General features: G+C 42.4%; 5 protein-coding genes across 5 annotated transcripts; all 5 read left to right on the top strand.

The window, feature by feature from the left end:
• Positions 1 to 1,921: 1,921 nt before the first annotated feature.
• LOC6614087 lies at positions 1,922 to 2,868 on the top strand. Its single transcript, XM_002038505.2, has 2 exons — positions 1,922 to 2,192; positions 2,406 to 2,868. Exons 1-2 carry the CDS (start codon positions 1,922 to 1,924, stop codon positions 2,765 to 2,767), a joined length of 633 nt encoding a protein of 210 aa, XP_002038541.1. The 3' UTR covers positions 2,768 to 2,868.
• A 6,424-nt stretch (positions 2,869 to 9,292) lies between these two features.
• Positions 9,293 to 10,961, top strand: LOC6614088. Its single transcript, XM_002038506.2, has 3 exons — positions 9,293 to 9,636; positions 10,164 to 10,369; positions 10,426 to 10,961. The coding sequence occupies exons 1-3, from the start codon at positions 9,395 to 9,397 to the stop codon at positions 10,782 to 10,784; spliced, it is 807 nt and encodes a 268-aa protein (XP_002038542.1). The 5' UTR covers positions 9,293 to 9,394; the 3' UTR covers positions 10,785 to 10,961.
• Positions 10,962 to 12,030: 1,069 nt separating this feature from the next.
• On the top strand, positions 12,031 to 13,831 carry LOC6614089. The gene is made up of 3 exons (XM_002038507.2): positions 12,031 to 12,442; positions 12,968 to 13,120; positions 13,177 to 13,831. The coding sequence occupies exons 1-3, from the start codon at positions 12,124 to 12,126 to the stop codon at positions 13,347 to 13,349; spliced, it is 645 nt and encodes a 214-aa protein (XP_002038543.1). The 5' UTR covers positions 12,031 to 12,123; the 3' UTR covers positions 13,350 to 13,831.
• A 1,625-nt stretch (positions 13,832 to 15,456) lies between these two features.
• LOC6614091 lies at positions 15,457 to 16,765 on the top strand. The gene is made up of 2 exons (XM_002038509.2): positions 15,457 to 15,802; positions 15,871 to 16,765. Exons 1-2 carry the CDS (start codon positions 15,475 to 15,477, stop codon positions 16,389 to 16,391), a joined length of 849 nt encoding a protein of 282 aa, XP_002038545.2. The 5' UTR covers positions 15,457 to 15,474; the 3' UTR covers positions 16,392 to 16,765.
• On the top strand, positions 16,592 to 20,121 carry LOC116801649 (GATA zinc finger domain-containing protein 14-like). Its single transcript, XM_032722521.1, has 5 exons — positions 16,592 to 16,617; positions 17,631 to 18,858; positions 18,911 to 19,062; positions 19,134 to 19,702; positions 20,108 to 20,121. The coding sequence occupies exons 1-5, from the start codon at positions 16,592 to 16,594 to the stop codon at positions 20,119 to 20,121; spliced, it is 1,989 nt and encodes a 662-aa protein (XP_032578412.1).
• The last annotated feature ends 366 nt before the right edge of the window (positions 20,122 to 20,487 follow it).

Below are 20,487 nucleotides of genomic sequence, written 5' to 3' on the forward strand. Positions count from 1 at the left end.
ATACATTCCGCAGACACTTTGCAGTTGGTAAGTCAGGGTTTTGGGCATGAAAAGTGACGACAGCAAACGCGTTAACGAATGTCGACTGCTGACTGCGATTAGTTCCGAGACACGCGCTTGCATTTGAATGTCTTTGGACGCCCACTGAATATATAGAGTCTATACTCGTAGTGGAGCTGGCACACAGGGCCAGAGTTACACATGTGCGGGCCAGCCAGATGATAAGTCCATTTGTCTCGTCTGGGCCACGCCTAATTCAGTTTGGACGTTATTCAATTTCCCGGCCAACCTGTGCTTCCATCTAGGCAACTTGTGTAATTGCAGAAGCTGTCTTCGCTGCCACCCTAATATTGGTGAAATTTAATTTATCCTATTACATTACATTATATACATTGCAGGCCATCAGCCAGGGGGCGTTGTCGGAAATTTACATAAACACGGGGCTCACGGAAAGCCTTTAAATGGAATCTAAAATATTCTCAAGGACTTCCATGTTAATGACCATGTTATTAATGAATTTTTAATATCATTTTCATTGAGTCTGCTCTGGACACACAAATTTCATTGAGCGCACAGTGGTTCCCATTGTATGGGGAAAGCGGGCAAAAATACTTTAGTTGAGGTAGACACTTGAAACTTAGCACAACATTTTCTTATTTTTGTATATGAAAAAATCAGCCGGATCGGACCACTATATCATATAGCTGTCATATGAACGATCAGTTTGAAATTAAGTGTTAGTATGAAAAACTTTTTTTTTTTTCAATTATTTTGCAACGAAAACTTGGAATTCTACATAAGAAATTACCGAGTACGGGAGCGACTACGGAACCGAGTACTAAATATATTAAATACCATTATTTATTATACGAATGCCTTCCATTGCAGTGTAATGTCGATTTATTTTTGGCCTATGGGGGAACCACTGTGCAGCGGTAGGTTCATTTTAAATCGAAATATTAACTTTAATTAATAAGGAAAACAATGTGGTCTTAATTGCGGGTGTTTTTAAGTTTAGATAAATAAAGACTTCCAAAAATAACTTTTAATTGCACATCTTATGCTAATCCAATTTAATGCAATAGTATAACTTAATGGTAGGTATAAGTAGGTATGCCACTGAATCTAAATGAACTTCTGCGTTTCCAACTTGTTTTTGACAAAGAAAAGCAATTGCAGAGCATTTCCCCCAAAATGCTTTTCCGTGCACCAACAGCATAGAAATGGAAAAACCTGGCTGCCAAACAAAAAGAGCAAGTGAACCGAAGCGCACCGAGAAAATGCCTTCAGACGATAATGAAGAGTTTTTACTTGTTGATGGTGATGGTCGGAGCAATTGACCCCCGACAAGAGCGGTGCACACAACCCAGTAACAAGCACAGTAAACACAGTTACAGTGAAACGTCGGCGGTGAGCCGTTCATTAAGGCAGGGAAAATTTAATGTGTCCGTTCACGCTCAAGTAAAACTGAATCGGCGGTGCAAAACAGAATAAGCGAAACCAAGTTAGAACACTTGGGAAAAATCAGAATCATAAATCACGAATGAATTATTCAGCTCTGGATGTTCGAGTATTTACCTTAAAAGGTAAGATAATAAATAAAAATCGAATGAATTAATGAATTTTTGATCAGCAGTACTTTTTATGAAATATGCTAATAATCGGCATATCGGATGTAATAGGATTTACAATGCTGAATAAAATTACTCAATATAGAAATTTTCGTCAACTAATGACTTTCTTTCAGTGCAATGGAGAAGCGATAGCGGTACAGAGTGGCCATCAATTGGCCAAGAATATACAGATACCCAATTGAATCAAAATGCATCGGAGTGCAACGAAGAGAGTGCCCCATTAGCAGTAGTCTGCAGTGGGCGCCCACTTTTGATCAGTCGTCTGAGAACGGTGCAACGGTGTAAACATGTTCAAGTCTTCGATTTCAATCGCCGTTCTTCACCTGCTCCTGCTGGTGTCCTTCGGTGGAGCTTACACCCTACCACCGGTGGTGCAGATGGGTGGTGCAATCGTGGCCGCCGTGGAGCAGGACGCTGAGCAGGAAGCTGCCGCCGAGGAGCGGCAGCGAGTCGAGCGTCATTGGCTATCGATGGCCGAAACGCAGTTGCACAGCCTGATCACAGACGATTTGAGCCCCGAGGAGGTAAACAATATGCTGGAGACCTGGTCTACCGAAGGTAGGTTAAAGTCATCTTCCTCATATATATAAAGTTCTTTCTTAGTGCACTTTACAATTTTCCCTGACTTACATTTATCTTTGATCTTCATAAACCTGAAACCTTCCTGTAAAGGAAAGAGGGATGATCTCATGAAGGGACAAATGGGTCTATCCTAACTCGCCTATGATTAAACTTCCACTATAAAAATATATTTATTTTCTTTTTCCGCAGGTCGCGGTAAACACAAAAAGCAAAAGAAGCTTATGAAAATGGTGTATCCGCTTCTGGCTGCCGTTGCCGTTGCCAAAGTAGTTTTGCTACCCTTGATCCTGAAATGGCTGACGGCGCTTTCGACCTCATCGTTCGTCATGGGCAAGATTGCATTGGTCACATCCGGTATTTTGGCTCTGAAGTGGATTTTGTCTGGAGGACATGCACACGATCGCCTGGAGATAATTCACTCTCATGCACCACTCGTTAAAGGATTACACGCCAGTGATTTATCCTCCAGCGGAAGCAGTTGGATGCCCATTCGACAGCCCTTTATACCACTGGTCTCCAAAGACCCTAACTTGTACAAGCCATTTTTATAGGTTAGTTAGAAACGAAAGTGAGCGTGGGGAAAACAAAAATAATTTTATTTAAAGTACCAAAACTCAATGCCTGTTACATGTTTCCCAAGTGAAGGGCAACTCTAAAATATACCGCAGCACTTGGTGCAGAAGAATTAATGTAAATAGCAAATGTTAATGTAGCGTTAATTTGAAATCATATCTCATCATATTGACCATTACTACAAACATCAGTTTTCCGGTATAGTGTTGGCCAATTGACAAATAGGGCCACGTAACTCCTAGCTTCATCAACGATTAATTAGCACATGACTCGCCCGACTTTGACGACGTTACGTAGCCGACCCGTTGACGAATTCAGCAGCGTACACGCAGCGCGAAAATTAACAGCACTGCGGTTCCGTTATGCACAAAACGGTTTATTGCGCATGCGCACCGTCGGTCAGCCCTCAAATCCCATCAAAACCCAAACCATCGACCAGTGACCAGAGCCAAGTCAGCAATGTCGTAGCTTTGGCTGCGTTACTTCCGCAAGTGCCTGTTGCAATAACCGCCCACAATCGACTTATGTAAAGAGCACGACCGAAAACCAAAGTCAACAAACAGGTTGACACAAATCAATCATCGGGCTGCAGCCGGTGCAACAAAGAGCAACGATTCACGACATGGGTGGCCCAAAGTCTTTAACTGCAGGAGTGAAAGATAAAATATGGACAACCATATCACTACAAAATTACAAACAACAAAAAATGAAAATATCAAAACCATAATAAACAAAAATACAATATAAATAGGAAAAAATCAATAAAAATACATATATTTTCATAATATTAAACTACATTGAAAAAAGTAAAAGAACGCTATTATTGAAATCCTAAATTATTATATACCCGTTAGTCCAGATATTATAGTTCTCGAGAACTCGTCGTTCATACGGACAGACAGATGGACAAATATAAGCAAGTGTTTAATTTGCCTCGCTAGTGATTCTGAGTAATAATATTTATATCTTAAGCCTTATATCAACATTAAAAGTTTGCACTTAAGAAATCGTTACTCATTTTCCAGTTATGCTTATGAAGACAAAAATAGATCAAATACAATCATATTTATATTTAATTGTTAAATTATTAGCATATAACTACTTTTGAGTCAGTTTAAGATTGAATTTATTATCATTTGCTTAAAACAAAAATTGGCCATAAGTGCTGATCCAAAAAGAGGACCCCATTACGTGCTAAGGCGTCGTGGTTGCCTGAATTGATGTTAGCAGCCTACGCAAATCGCGCCTCCGTTTCCACGCCCCAAGTGAAAGTTGTAGGGCGCCCAAAGCAAATAGACAATTGCAAGTGTGGCAGGGGCGGTCCAAAGATTCGTCAGCGGTTGGAAGACACGAGATACAAGACAGCAGATACGCGACCCCGGTATGCGCATGCCTGTCGCGTATCTAACAGATCGATCAACAACAGGGCGTATCTTTCTTTCTAAGTGAGACGTTGAAAGTGAAGTTGAGACCGGAGAGCTGGGCAATTAAACTGGGAAAAGGCGACGGCGGTGGGGAAGGGGAAGGGGAAGGGGAAGGGGAAGGCGAAGGGAAGCCGCCGGGCGGTCTTTGTCATCGCATCTCTACCTTGGCTATTAACAACATTCTCAGCTTCGCTGACTGCGCAATGTTTGCGGCTCTCACGAGATTACTTAACCAGGCCATTTAGCATAGACACCGCTTCGTATTTGTTGTCTGGGCATTTGTGTCATCAATTTCACTTTCTTTTGGCCCAGCCAGATGGGTTAAACAAAGCGTTGATACTTAGGCCTGAGCTCGGACTAAAAGTGATCCCACAGGCGCACTTTGTCATATTTTTTCAGCAGGCAAAAATGGGTAAAAAAACGGAAAATAATGGCAGGTTTGGGAAGACGAGATTTAAAATACCCTTGTGGTCTTAAATTATTTATTTAATTCATCAAAGTTATGTGAGAGCTACTTCTTACTTTGCAAGTTAAGTTCATCTTGTTACAAGCTTAAATTAATGCAGAAAAGTGTATTTTTCTATAACTCACTTACTCATTGAATGGAATATTTAAGTCATATAATATAATCGACTTTGTATGCCCGACAAGTTTCATACAAGAATAAATAAAGTGAACAATTTAAAAAATTCCTTTGGGGTGTCCAATCATGCGATGAGCTGGAGTACCCCTTGCTAGAGTATAAATAATATATATAAATGTCGCCGTCCCAAAAATGGCAAGTGCCCTAGCTCTCGTGGCAAAGTGAATTGAATTTGTTTTGGCTTTGAACCGCAGTGTGCCCGCAGGTAATGGCTATGAATTTTTTAAATGAAAATAGCATAACTAGCGCCGAACCAAAGAAACCTTTGAGATACAAAAAAAAAACGTTTACGTTTATATATATGCGAGTATGTTTATGTATATGGATATATCCGCTCAATGCATGGAAAACGCTTTATGTTGGCGCTGCACTTTCTCAGCCGAGCGACAATGACAGCAACGACTACGCACAATATTGACATTTCATATTTGCGCAAATGAAAAGAAAATCAATTTCACCTGATGGCATTTCAGCGCTTAACCCAAAAAGCTTAAAAAGACATAATTTGGCTGTGGTTCGGATACTTTTGTGTTTGCAGATGGGAATAAATTATGTGTTTGCGGCGGATGACGAAATTCGTGTGGCTGTATCTGTGCTTGGCAAAGATACAAAAGCATCCCCAATTTAAGAATTCCTTGAACTTGGGTACCAAGGGTAAGCTGTACCAGCATTTTAAATCGCTAGGAGTAGAAATCAATAAAAGACTTGCCAAGGCACGTTATATACACCATTACCCCTGAAAATACTTTAAAATATTTAAGTAGCAGAATTGTTAAAGTCCTTAAACAAAGAGCAAAGAGCTGAGTAGAAAGTTATTAAAACAAACACAACTCCTTCTCGTGCAAATTTCGTGTAGATAGCCTTTCATATACTGGAGTTTTCCTGCTTGGCATATTAACGTTTATTTCAATTTTAAATTCCATCAAATCATTGGAAGAATGTTTTTGGTATCTTGAAGGCTCATGTTCAAGGCTTAGAGTTCACACAGTACACAACGTCTGCCAATTCCAACTATTTTGCCATTTTGGCATTTGACTCGAACGAAATAAATTTCTATCTCTTACCCGATACAAGCTGCGTGTAATTTTCCTGCTCCGCAGATTTATTTCTCCCCCATTGCGTTGGAATTCCAATAATGCCGCTGGCATTCCGTTGGCTGATATTTGATGAAAACACACGCAAATGGGTCAGTAGAACGTACGCTGCCCAAAAATATAAAAAAACGAGCCTGCAAAGCCTCGAAATTCGAAGCGATTCGAGCCGGCTAATTTGAAAAGCAAACACACATGGGCCGAAAGAGAGCTCGACGGATAGCCAACCTGCCACACCCACATGGCCAAGTGGGAGGAAAGCGGCTATCGATTTATGGCAACTTGTTGCCAGCTAATTGAGCGACGGCCAGCAACAAATCGCAAACCGAAAAGCGCACAAATGAAACGGAGCTAATTGACTTTGTGTAAATAATAAATGCCCAACAGGCTGCTGTCAGAAAGGCATAAACAGGGGGGTAAGGTTTCGCAGAAAAAAATTTTGGGAAATTTTATCACAGAGAAATATTGGTCAGCATAATAAATATATTATTTAAAAGAATGCATTGTTTAAGTATTTAATTAGTAATTGGAGTTAAAAAACTACCTCACTTTCACAATTACCAAAACACCAAATATTTTTACTTTTATTTTAACATTTTTAATTGCTATCAAAAACATCATGCAGTTTTAAATTTGTGTATCTTATATTTAAAATTTCGCAGAAATTCTTAACTTACCATTTTGGAAAGACAAACATTTTACCTTAAATTACCTATATATTTGTTTGTATTAATATCGAAATAACGATACTTTTTTTTATGTGCAACAGTGACAGTTCTTGGGGGCAGAAACCAAAAAGCCGCAACGAAGAAAAGAGAAATTGTTTATTGATTGGCATTTAGAAATTTTGTTTGATTTTACAGTTAGGCGGGTAATAAAACCCGACACATTATTGGCTGCGCGTTGGAGGTCCCCGGGCATTTATCCGTCGATCCATCCGGTTTAGCAGTGAGCACTGCAGATTGCAAAATTTTGGTTGGTTCGGTTTTACGCCGAAATTACGTAACTTTCACTCACGAAAACGATGACGCGAATCGCCTGAATCGTATGAATGAATGCGAAAAAGTGGATCGCGTATGAGCCAAGCCAATGGCATGTGGTTTATGATCATCTTCATCACCATGAATGAAATGCCGCCGCAGTGCAATCTGGACTCTGGGGAACTATGCAAATTGGCGCAATATGCCCAATAAGGCATGCCTAGCACACTTTCTTTTTTTTTGGGCCACTTTTGGCCGTTTTACGCGGCTAAAACAATAACCGAAAATAAAGGCGCGTCACTCATACGCAGCGTGTGACAAGCCGCCGCCCGCGGCTGGTTTGCCCAGCAACAATCAGCCGGCAATAACAATAACAATAAGCAAGACAACAAGTAACAGAAAAACAACAACAGCGCAGCAAAAAGGCGGGCAACAACATTGAGGGCAGGCAACATTTAGTGTCGCATTTCGTTGTAATATAAATGAAAGTGAGTGAGGCCGTTTCTTCCCCTCCGCTGAATGGACTGCCTTTAATAAGCTGCTGCGAGACAATAAAAATACAAATTTTGTTGCTGCCAAAAATTGAAGTTGTTTCGATTTTATAGTGGAGATCTTTTGTCGGAAACGCAAGATTTTACGATGCAATGCCGGCAGAGAAACTCGGCTAGCAACATAAATGGCCACAATGCAGGAGGCCGCGATAGCAGAACGTGACAGGGAAAATCATCGATGGCTGGATTGCTGGATGTCTGAATGGATGAATCATAAAATTCACACTGCCATTTGATGGGCTTTGCTTTGTAGAAATGTCTCAGGTCGCTGGAGAAACTATATCGTTTGGGAATTGAGTGCAGATTTAGTCTTAGATATAACACATTTGCGTGTCGCTTGCAGAATTCCAAAGAAGGCAACAGTTCAAATTCTGCCTGTCCATTCTCACACTTCTTTTAGGTTTTCATTGGAAATTGCCTTTGAGATATAGATAGTGAATTAATAGTGATATGTCCTGAGGCATGCAAATGAAATTATCCTTGTCAGCTTAAAAACCAAACAAGTGGGATATAAAATATAAGTGGAATTAAATTCTAAGAACAACAATTTATTCCTTACCTTATTTATTATTTTATTTTCAGTAAATAGCACATTCCTATCTTCTTCATTCTCAGTATAAGTATATGTGTGCTTTAAAAATTAGCTCCTTTGCGAATCGATAATATAAAAGATAAAGGAAATGCTGTTTTAAACACCTGCCCCAAGGCTATTTATCATTCTCTCTGTTAGTGCAAATTTCTTTCAGCTTGTTATATAAATTCTCAATGACCTCCTGCTCCATCCACACAGCCAACCACTTAACTTTCAATTATTACCACATAGACACATTCGCCACACAGTCCAGTTCAATCATCGAAGTGCTAAACACTATTTCACCATATCCCAACAATAATAAAAACAACTACGGCAAATAAGACTGACCCATTTTAAGCCGGAGAATGAGAAAAACACATTTTTGCGTTCATAAATGGGCTGCGTGAAATATACGGCAACCGGATCGGTTAAGAAGAGTCAGTAAATTAGCAAATATGTGACTTGGCCATAGCGAGAGTCGGATGAAAGCTGGGCGCAAACGCGAAGCCGAGGGCTCAGACCACCGGTAAACACCAGGGCCCCAGCTTCATGGAGGGCGTGTCCGTGGGAGACCAAAGCCCATGTTCACGCTTCGACCACCTACACCGCGGAAAAATGCGGAGTCCTTGCCTTTTTGTAAAAAAAAAAACATTTTCTGTGTGACTTTTGATCTCAAGACCTTTAAAGCTTAATTGTGCTTTATGATGATGAGAAATTACAACGCAAGGAATGTGGTTACAAGTGATTCCGTGGACCACCTCGGTTATGTAAGCCAGCTGATTTTTGTCGCCGTGCAGACCTTAGCCAATAGGCCGACTTTTTACTCCAGGGCGCCCCTTTTTGGCCAATGGCCAAGACCAAGACCAAGTCCAAGTGCGAGTTTCTCTCTCCGCGACGCCAACGGACGGATGACGGATGACGACGTCTCCGGAGCGGCGCTGCCGAAAAAAAGGCAGCCCGAAATGAACATGTTCACTTAACAAACAAGTTGACTTTGTTTCCCCGCCGTTCTCTAGATTTATGCGGCTGCGTCTGCGACTCTTCTTTTTTTTGGGCCCTGTCTCCAATTCGGAGTTCGCTCTTTTCGCGTCTTGGCCATAACTTCCGCCGTCTCTCGCCGGGCTTTATTTAATTTACTTTTGAATTGTTTTGTAATGCGCACCGACTGCGACGCCGACTGAGCGGCTGAGGCCCAATATATAAGGCTAGATGTCCGGAGACGCATACATCAAACTCATCTCAGCGCTCCCTCAGAGAAGCAGCAGCCCGATCTCCAGAATCGAAACCCCGGATCAGCTATATTAGCAAGGATTAACCGCGTCTAAATACCAATCGATCGAAAATGAAAGTGTTTGCCATCGCTTGTGTGACCCTCTTGGCGGCCAGCTGCGCCTTCGCTGCGCCCAGTGTTCAAGACAACCAGGTCGAGGGCGACAATACCCTGGGCCGGGCCGCCCGGTATCTGGGGGCCTGTCTGGAGAGCGACGACATGGCCACCTGCCTGGCCGTCAAGGGCATCACCGCCCTCAACCGCGCCGCCAGGAGCAACAACATCGAGCTGGCCAGTGGAGTCACCTTCCAGAGGTGTGTGTTTGTTATCAGTGAAAGTGACTGGTTCTTGAAACAAAAACCAAATCGAAAGCGAAACTGAAACCAAAAGCAGAACGTGCCCGAGATAAAATCTTCAATCCGTGCTAGTTAAAGTAGTGGTTGCATCACAAAAGTTGGCTAGGAAAGCTACTTAAAATGAAATAATGATATCAAGATATGTAGGAACGCTATTTAGATAGAAAAGGCAATTAAAAATAAATTTTGAGAAATTAGTTAATAGATAGTTAGACAAAACAACAGTTATGACATTCTAAGATTCTGATACCCATTTTCTTACTAATTTATAGATTTAAATGGTGAGCCAAGACTAAGGCCAAAAACACTTCATAATTAATGCTAAAAAATAACAATCTTAAGGCACCATTTCTTACATCATTCCAAAAATTATGACAGTAAAATAATAAGTGGTATAATAAGCCAATAGCGGCATTCGGGATATAAGTTGTCATAAAAGTTAAGTAAGTGTAAAAAAGTATTTATAAATTACAATATCATTTTAGGGATCCCGCCAGTCTCGTTTCCCGCACTGGAAAATCGATGAGCGAGCAGGATGTCTATGCCGAGCTGCCCCAGAATGCCGATGAGCGTACTGGTCGTCTAGTGGATCTGGCCGTCTCTAGCGCCGCCGATTTCCTGAGCACCCACAACCTGGAGTTCAAACTGCCCGCTGAGACCACCCAGCAGGTGGCTCGTGCCCTCGATGAAGGTGTGTTTTGACTTGGGATACGATATAAAACATAGTTACCTAACATCCAATCACAGGCCGTGGCAAGATCAAAAAGATGCTGGGACCCGTGGCTCTGGCCATTGGCGCCAAGCTGTTCGCCGTCATTCCCCTGGTGCTCGGTTTCCTGGCTCTGCTGACCTTCAAGGCCGTGATCGTGGCCAAGCTGGCCTTCTTCCTGGCCATCCTGGTCGGCGGCTCTCGTCTCCTGGGCGGATTCGGCAACAAGTTCGGAGGCAACTCCTTCGCCGGAGCCTATAACTCGAACGCCTGGTCCGCACCCGCCAGCGCCGGCTGGAGCTCGGGAGCCTCCTCGTCCTATCCCTATGCCCGCAGCATCAGCGAGGAAGGGTCCGATGCCCAGCAGTTGGCCTACGCCGGTCAGCAGCAGCAGTAGAAGCGGCTGAAAGACAGCTCCAACAGATGTGCCTTCGTTTTGAAACCATTAGCCTGTAGTAATTTATTCGAAATGTAATTAACTAATTTATTGACACACCACGCACACAGCACCCGCAAGTCAAGTCGAATGTTTGAATAAAACCAAGAGTATTGCACCCGAAAAAAATATAATCCGCAAATCCACGCACGTGGGCAGTGCTCACCTGTGGCCACAGACTTTCCCAGTTTCCCAGGGCTTAATTGAAATGCTGACAGACCCCAAAACAAATATGTGGAACTTTGTTCGCTGGGCGGCAACAAGTTTGCGGCTGGCAATTAAAACTTGTGGCAGGTTCTGTTGTAACACCAACAAACCAAAAAAAAAAAAAAACCCAAAAGAACACAGAAAAACGTTGAGAAAAAGAGCTGATAAGCTGGGGATTTAGTTTTTGGCAAGTTTGTGGCCTGCTCATAATTGGAGTTTCTAGTGGACATGTGACGGCCGTTCGGCATGTTAATTGTTTGCCAGAAACTTTCTACTTATGCTCATAAAAGTGTCACTTTGCGATTGATGTGCTAGAATTCAGCTTTCTTTCACAGGCAGATTTAGAAGCAATTGAAATAGAAAACAAGCCACGAACGCCACTTTACAAAGGGAGAATGAAATCGAAAGCGTTGAAAGCGCCAGAGTAACTAACTGGGCCAAATTGTGCATTAAGTCACCACCGGCGGGGCATACCAAATACGGGTGGGTCTCGCAGATCCATCGCTATAATCTCCTCTCCACCGCGAGCCCTAATGGAGCTAATGGAGAGGAACAACCGGCCAAGAATCTGGCACAGGCAATCCGAACACGTAGCCCCGGCGACTCCATTGAATGCCAATTAGGATACGGATAACGGCCGAGCACCCGAAATCGGGCCACTTGCTTATAGAAAATATATGTATGGTATATACAAATAATAATAATATTCAGCCGGCCGACCACTGGCCACTGGCCACTTCCCTTTCGTTGACATCGCGACGTGCGTGGAAATATGGTCAAGAAACTGCCGGCCAGGTAGCATACGCATATGCTTTGAATAAATTGTTTTTGGATTTTTGGTATTGCCGTTCGGTATTGTTATTGTTATTGCAGCGGCGAGCGGTGCGTTTTGGATTTTTGGCCTGCCACGCGATTTCTAGCCACAAAATTGGTCAATCGACGTCGAATCGAAATGGTATAAAACGCGGGGGCAGTGCATTCAATTAATCACAAAGCGATTCCCGTTCACATCGGCAGCACTCACCAGCTCCAGGCAGCCGTCCCAAGGATTATAACCCACTCAAAGTCAAGACACCCCCAAGTGCTAATCAAAATGTGCGCGAAATTCGTATGTGTAGTGCTGCTGGCCAGCCTTGTGTGCGGCTCCATGGCCCTTCCCTCCCAGGACAACACCGAGAAGGACTTGGTCAACATGCTGAACCGCCTGGACGGCGAGGAGTCCGTCGCGCTGTTCGGCGGTCTGAGGATCGACCGATCGGAGTCGGGCCGTAGCTTCGGTGCATCCAAGGCCGTCGAGTCCTTCGAGGACCGCGCCGAGCGCTACCTGGAGACCCACGAGCTGAACCTCTCCTTCTCCGGCGATGAACAGGACGAGAACGCCGAAAACGAGTACACCGGACGCGCCATGGATGGTGAGTGATCTTGGTTTCCTTTATTTGAAAATTTAGAATATAGTTTAAACAAGAGAAAGAAAAATGCATGCTTTTAAGCTTTCATATTGCGTTGAATAACTTAGATATTTAATATAAAGAGACATAAATTGGTAGAATGTTAGCAAATCCGTGAGTTAATAGCCAAAGAACTTTAAAATAATTTTAAACAAGTTAAAAGTTACATTTTCATTAATTACTACAAAAACAGAGGCAATCGTGCGCACAAGTGAATAGCTTTAGTAAACCGTCCCGGCTCTCAAGTCGTTCCTGTTCTTTACGGTCAACGAACACTACACTTCAAAGTCTACTTACCAAGGCTAAAAGTACTAAGGTCCACTCTGCTGTGCACAAAGCCAACTGCCAAAAGCAAAACTACTAGCACACTCAGTTGCACTGACGAGAAGCGAAGTGAAAGCTTTCACTCGACTGCCAGGCGTTGCATACTTTTAGGAGCATGGCTAAAACACCGCTTTCTCTTTACTTTCTCCCTCCCGGAATAAACAGAGTCCCGCAGCAAGCGCATGAAGAAGATGCTGCTGCCCCTTCTTTTGGCCCTGAAGCTGAAGAAGGCCGTCGTTGTCAAGATTATGTTCACCATCATCAAGTTCATCTCGCTGAAGGCTCTGGCCATCTCCTTCCTGGCCCTCATCCTGGCTGGTGAGTTTACTTTTAGTGATCTCAGAAAAAACTTTTTACCCACATTTCCCGCACAGGTGCCACCTTCTTCAAGGATCTGCTGGCCAAGAAGAAGGAACACATCACCACTGCCTACATCACCGGCAGCCCACTGAACGCCGACATCGTGCACTCCGACTGGAGCCGCAATGGTCAGGCAGGAGCCGCCGATCTGGCCTACAACCACTATGGTCTGGCCCAGCCCTTCTAAGCCGGAAAACGCCCACCGATCCATCCATCCCACTCTGTACTAGCCTCAATCTTTCACCTGCTATATCTTATCCTACCAAAGCGACTCCCTTCTTCAACTTTCTCCCACTTCATCCCCATTTCCACAACCTATCCCTCTAAGACTTTCCTGAAGAATGGCCTAATTCGTAGTCAATAATTATTTAGTTACATTTAGTTAGTTAGCTGCGACATACCAAAAAAAATCACAAAAAAAGAGAACTATTGAAACGGTCCCTCGACTCTTGGCTAGCCCAAAGGACAATGCTTAAGGATACTACGGCCAATCAATGATTGCGCCATATTTATTGCACATTTCCACATCCACATGTCTCTTGGCGGTCGTACATGTCACTCAGGTTCATCGAAAGCAACGAAGATTATGCCTGCTAAAGAGCTTACTTACTAAGTATTTATTCATACAACTTAAAGCAATTGAATAAAAATGATTCATCAAATGCAAAACCATAGACTGTTTAAACTTTTTGCCCGAGTCACAAACTTTGGGAATGTACAGGTAGTATACTTTTAAAAAGGCAATGACTTACATTATTTCTGGCTCAAAGCTTCCTTATTGAGTGTCAAAGGTATTTTCTGAAAAGTCACTAGGAAAAGTTAAAGCACTAATCTGGAAAGTGAAATTAGTGGTCTCTTAACTTAAACACTTTCCTTGAACCTCTTGCAAAAACAAATCCATTGAAGACACATTTCCGCTTAATTATATTAGCAAAGTTGAGTTTGGGCCCGCGGCTTTCTTTGCGTCAACTTCCTAATTGATTTTTAATCAAATGTCCCACTTGGCGTTCGTATAAAAACACCACTCGTGCTGACCAAAAGTCAACAGAATCAATATGAACGGCTTAAGCAACAAACTCATTGGCTGTCAGATTAAATTCGCCTTGATTGTTGGCCTTTTGGTATCCTTGGCCTGGACACTTCCTGTCGAGGATGATGGGAAACCCCTCAGCACAGAAATTGATGCTGTGAACACCGAGCAGCCAATCGAAGCTGCCCCTGTGGTGGAGGAAGCAGAAAATGTTGGACAGCTCCGATTCCCGCCTTTCAATAACAATGGAACCAAATTGTTCGAAAGATTTGGTGAAAAATTCAGGAACAAGTGGACCACAACTACAACCACAACGACCAAGAGAACAGCAGGATAAGCTATATAAGAAAAATTAAAAGGACCATAAGCACCAACGATCAATATCCAAAAGATTGGCACATGATTTGCACAAATATTTATTTAAATTAATTTTATTATGCCAGAACTAACATGTCTTACCTTTTCAATAAAAATTAAAATATATTATAAAAGCATAAAACGGGGCATGTACTAAATGTCGGCAGAGATGTAAGAATATATTAAACAATATAAATATAAAACACTATTAAATACAATGTTTTTAAATGAGCAGTGTAGTGGATTAGATTGCATAATCGTTCCAAGCACCCCGTATAATTTCAGTTGGTAAAATAAGACACCTGCTAGTCAAAAAGCAAAAATCAAAAGTCAACCAACCAATTGGTCATTAGCACTGCATGTAATCTGAATATTAAACAGGTCATTCTCGGCGTGGAAAGATAAATTTCTTCATGGCCAATACGAGCAAAGAAAGTAGCGAAACGACGCTGGGTCAGACACAAATGAAAATGAAGTAATAATTAACAATGAATTGTTAGTTAGTCCCAGTTAGGCAGGCAAAATGTTGGGTCTTAATTTATGAAGGTCCGAGGCACGCGACGTTTATCAGGCACTTGTAATTACCTGAATTCCCGAGTCTGGGAGAGTTTTCTTCTCGGACTCTTGGGGAATTCATTGGCTGGAACTTTTGGTGACAGAATTAGCCGGCCGTTTCGCAAGACCGACCTCCACCGCTGGCGCAGAGGAAAGCGAAAGTGCCGCCCAGTTGGACGCAGCTGACTGACGCTGGGAAGAATTTCGACCACAAATCGTTTGGGTAATTAGAAAAGCACAAGGGCCCCAGTGCGGACGGAGCACGGTTTGGTGAAAGGGAAATGGGAATGGAAACAGTGGCAGCGGGTATAAAAGCGAAGGCCTTCAAATCGAGATGATGCAGTCTCACAAACAGTCCCCATTGCAGTAGATGATAGCGAAGATGTTGCTGACCAAGACCCTGGAATATCTTTTTTACTTGGCCCTATTCGCCTTCATGTGCAAATATGCCACGGCTGCCAGTGTCCAGCCCAACGAAGTGCCTGAAGTTCCTCCGGAAACCATTAGAAAACCCCAAAGGGCAGAGAGCCTTCTCAGTGGCTGTGAAGCATCTTCCTTCAGTTGGATGTGCCTCAAGATCGAGTTCGTCAAGATCATGGAAAAGCTCGCCGAACAGGAGGAACTTAACGTTTTGCCTGGAATCAGTGTGGTAAAGGATGAGAACGCCACCGAACTCAAGACATCGGAGCTCATGGCAGGTACGTTCTGGAAAACTCAAACATATGTTTAAAGACAAGAATTGTTAATTCTATTCTATTTTATATAGAAGTGGCTCGCAGCTATCCCAGTGACCCGAGCACTCGCTTAAATGGCTATATAGTGGCCAAACTGGAAAACCTTCTGAAAACGCGGTTCCTACGATTTCGCCTGTTGGATGACAAGTCCCTCGTAGAAGGTCGCAAGCACAAGTTCGGCAAGAAAGGAGGCTTAGAGGCCCTGGTGGCGGCTGGAGTCATGATGAAGGGAATGCTTATGGCCATGGGCCTCGGGGCCATCGCTCTGATGGCCGGAAAGGCACTGATGACAGCTTTAATGGCCTTGACCCTGTCTGGAGTCCTCGGTCTTAAGAGCTTGGCCGGCGGCGGGGGAAAGTCCACCACATACGAAATAGTGGCTAAGCCAATTTACACCTCCAGCCACTCGCACTCGGTCACTCACGAAGATGGAGGTCACTCCCACAGTCCCCACTTTGCCGCAGGAGGCGGTGGTGGTGGTACTGCCAGTGGCTTTGGCTACGGGGGATATGCTAGGTCCCTGAAAGTGGATCAATCAGCGAACCAAATCTAATAATTTTAGAAAGGAACCGACAGTATCATTACCTAATAATTTATTAATTTATTGTACTTTAAGAAACATAATACAACAGCAAACTCAGCATTATTTTAGTTTTAATGTGTGAATTTTAACACATCAAATGTAACAGTTACAAAGACGTTTCCGATCTTCTAAATAACGTGCATATATGTCAGATATTAGGTACGATTAATATGCCCAAGGTTTTCATAAACGACAAGTAAGCCCACAAACCTAAAATATGTGTTATTTTTTTCTTTTGTAATATATTGGTAACTCCTAAGCAAACGAAAAAGTTTCCACAACCACAATTTTAAAAGATATTACGATTTTTGTGATTTTTCCTAATTATATTGCCAAAAATAGTTTGGGCACTTGCACTCCAACGTCCACAAATTGCAACTATGTAGTGTTTTTTCTTTTAATACTTTTATAGCTCCCAATATCTTATACTTCGAGACGGCCATGCCTAATCGTTTTTGCTGATCAACGTTATTTACACAAAATACTTTGCAAGCAAATGCAATTGAACAAATAGCTTAAACTCGGATTAGTGCCTTTGCACTACCAATATCAACTGATATTGGAAAACCCTAGAAGTCGAGAGTTTATGCACACTTATATAGCTAAAGTCTGCATTCCTAAAAAAAAAGTTTGCTAATATTCCATACATCTATCAATTAGCAGAATTATAAGAAACAAACTCCAATGACCAACTTTCCAATTTCAGCAAGCTTGCCCATATAAAACGAGAAATTTAGGAAGAGAACTACAGTTGACTTGGAATCACCATGGCGTCGATTTGTTATGGTACATAAATAAAAATATATTCTTTTGAGTGAAAACTATAAAATCTTATTTTTTCAGCAAGTGCCGTGGTAGTCTGCCTCTTAGGAATACATTTTTCTACGGCGGTCATCGACCACGCAACAAAACCACTGATAGTTGGATCCAGTGACCAATTATCAAAGAAAGAATCGGAATTGCCCATTCCCATCAAACTAAACTATGGGAATCAACAATTTCCTATTAAAAATGATAGGGTCCCGATTGTAGCATTGGAAAAGCAAAGAGCCACAAACGATAATAAATTGTCGACTGAAGGAAACGTATTCAAGGAGGCAATTTATCAAGATTATGATGAGCCTCCTACCGACTTCGCTCTGAAAAGGTTTTGGGGAAAGTGGAGGAGAAGGAGAACGTCTACAAGGCTCCCAACAACTGTAACCTCAGATCCAGAATCAACAGGATCCCCAACAACATCTACTGCCATACCGACATCCACAGGATCCCCAACAACATCCACTGCCATACCGATATCAACAGAATCCCCAACAACATCCACTGCCATACCGACATCAACAGGATCCCCAACAACATCCCCCGCAATACCGACATCAACAGGATCCCCAACAACATCCACTGCCATACCGACATCAACAGAATCCCCAACAACATCCACTGCCATACCGACATCAACAGGATCTCCAACAACATCCACTGGCATACCGACATCAACAGAATCCCCAACAACATCCCCCAACATACCGACATCAACAAAATCCCCAACAACATCCCCCGCAATACCGACATCAACAGGATCCCCAACAACATCCACTGCCATACCGACATCAACAGGATCCCCAACAACATCCCCCGCAATACCGACATCAACAGTATCCCCAACAACATCCACTGGCATACCGACATCAACAAGATCCCCAACAACATCCACTGCCATACCGACATCAACAGGACCCCCAACAACATCCACTACCATACCGACATCAACAGGATCCCCAACTACATCCACTGCCATACCGACATCAACAGCATCCCCAACAACATCCACTGCTATACCGACATCAACAGGATCCCCAACAACATCCCCCGCCATACCGACAACAACAGGATCCCCAACAACATCCCCCGCCATACCGACATCAACAGCATCCCCAACAACATCCACTGCTATACCGACATCAACAGGATCCCCAACAACTTCCCCCGCCATACCAACATCAACAGGAGACCCAGCAACATCCACTGCAATACCGACATCAACAGGATCCCCAACAACATCTCCCGCTATCCCGACATCTACAACAACCATGACACAGACTCCAACAACATCAACAGCAATTCCAACGTCAACCCCAACACAGTCCCCATCAACTTCAACGGCGATTCCAACATCTACGACAACCACAACAGAGTCATCGACAACATCCACAGCAATTCCAACATCGACGACAATCATAACACAGTCCCCAATAACTTCAACAGCGATTCCAACAACCACAACAGAGTCATCGACAACGTCCACGGCATTTCCGACCTCTACGACAACCACAACAGAGTCATTGACAACATCCACGGCACTTCCAACGTCTACGACAACCACAACAGAGTCATCGACAACATCTACAGCGATTCCAACATCTACAACTACCACAACAGAGTCATCGACAACATTCACAGCAATCCCAACATCTACAACAACCACAACTAAGTCATCGACAACATCCGCGGCAATTCCGACCTCTACGACAACCACAACAGAGTCATCGAAAACATCTACGGCGATTCCAACATCTACAACTACCACAACAGAGTCATCGACAACATCCACAGCAATCCCAACATCTACAACAACCACAACTGAGTCATCGACAACATCCACGGCAATTCCGACCTCTACGACAACCACAACAGAGTCATCGACAACATCCACAGCAATCCCAACATCTACAACAACCACAACAAGTTCATCGACAACATCCACGACAATTCCAACTTCTACGACAACCACAACAGAGTCATCGACAACATCCACAGCAATCCCAACATCTACAACTACCACAACAGAGTCATCGACAACATCCACAGCAATCCCAACATCTACAACAACCACAACAGAGTCATCGACAACATCCACAGCAATTACATCGTCGACAACAACTGCAACCCAGTCCCCAACAACATCAACAGCAATCCCAACATCTACAACAACCACAACAGAGTCATCGACAACTTCCACAGCAATCCCAACATCTACAACAACCACAACAGAGTCATCGACAACATCCACAGCTATTCCAACATCGACGACAACCACAAAAGAGTCATCGACAACATCCACAGCAATTCCATCGTCGACAACAACCACAACCCAGTCTCCAACAACATCAACAGCAATTCCAACATCTACAACAACCACAACAGAGTCCCAAACAACATCAACAGCAATTCCGACCTCTACCACACCCACAACTTAGGGTCCGACATCATCCCCAATGGATACAGTAGAGTATTTTCTAATACAAAAGCAAAAAAACTAATAAAATGAAACAATAATATAATTTCTATTAAATATCTGTTAGTTATTGAATTTTATGTATGAAACTATGATTATTATCAAATGGCCTTAAGGTATAAGTTCATAAACTATTTTAAGAATAATTTATTTGGGGTTTCTTACTTAATATAACATTTCATTTCGTTATTAGTATTTATTGAACACTTTTCTTATTTTAACATTTTGAACACTGAACTGTTAACTCAAATTAAAGGCTTTAAGTAAGTACATATATAAATACTCGATAGAAAATTATTATTCACTGTTATATAAGTTATTATATGTAAATAGTAACAGATGTCTACAAAATAAAAAATAAGAAAATAACTTTAACGTGTCGTATCAATTTTAGCGTTTGGAATCTAGGCCAACAGACAAACTTTAAAATCCCAAAATTTATATATAAACTTTCCCTCTTATTAATTAACACAATCATTAAATGTAGTGTGTATCGCTTTTTCCCAATCCTAGCGTGGAATTATAGAAGGTTTTGCAAAATACAAGAAAACTAGAAAAGTCACTATGAATAACGTTAATTATGGTAAATCGACGATTTGCTTTAATTTCCAATGTAAGATTTTTTTTATTCCGAACTTCATATATTTTGGCTTTAATTTGCCTTTTAAAAAGGGTTCTTTCCAAATCAGATATAAACAATGAAGCAATGAAGAATATTTGTTGAAGAAACATCGCTTAACATTCTGCTTTCCGAAAATAGCTTCCATTCCGTTT

Source organism: Drosophila sechellia, chromosome 3R, assembly GCF_004382195.2.
Source record: "Drosophila sechellia strain sech25 chromosome 3R, ASM438219v1, whole genome shotgun sequence".
NCBI lineage: Eukaryota > Metazoa > Arthropoda > Insecta > Diptera > Drosophilidae > Drosophila > Drosophila sechellia.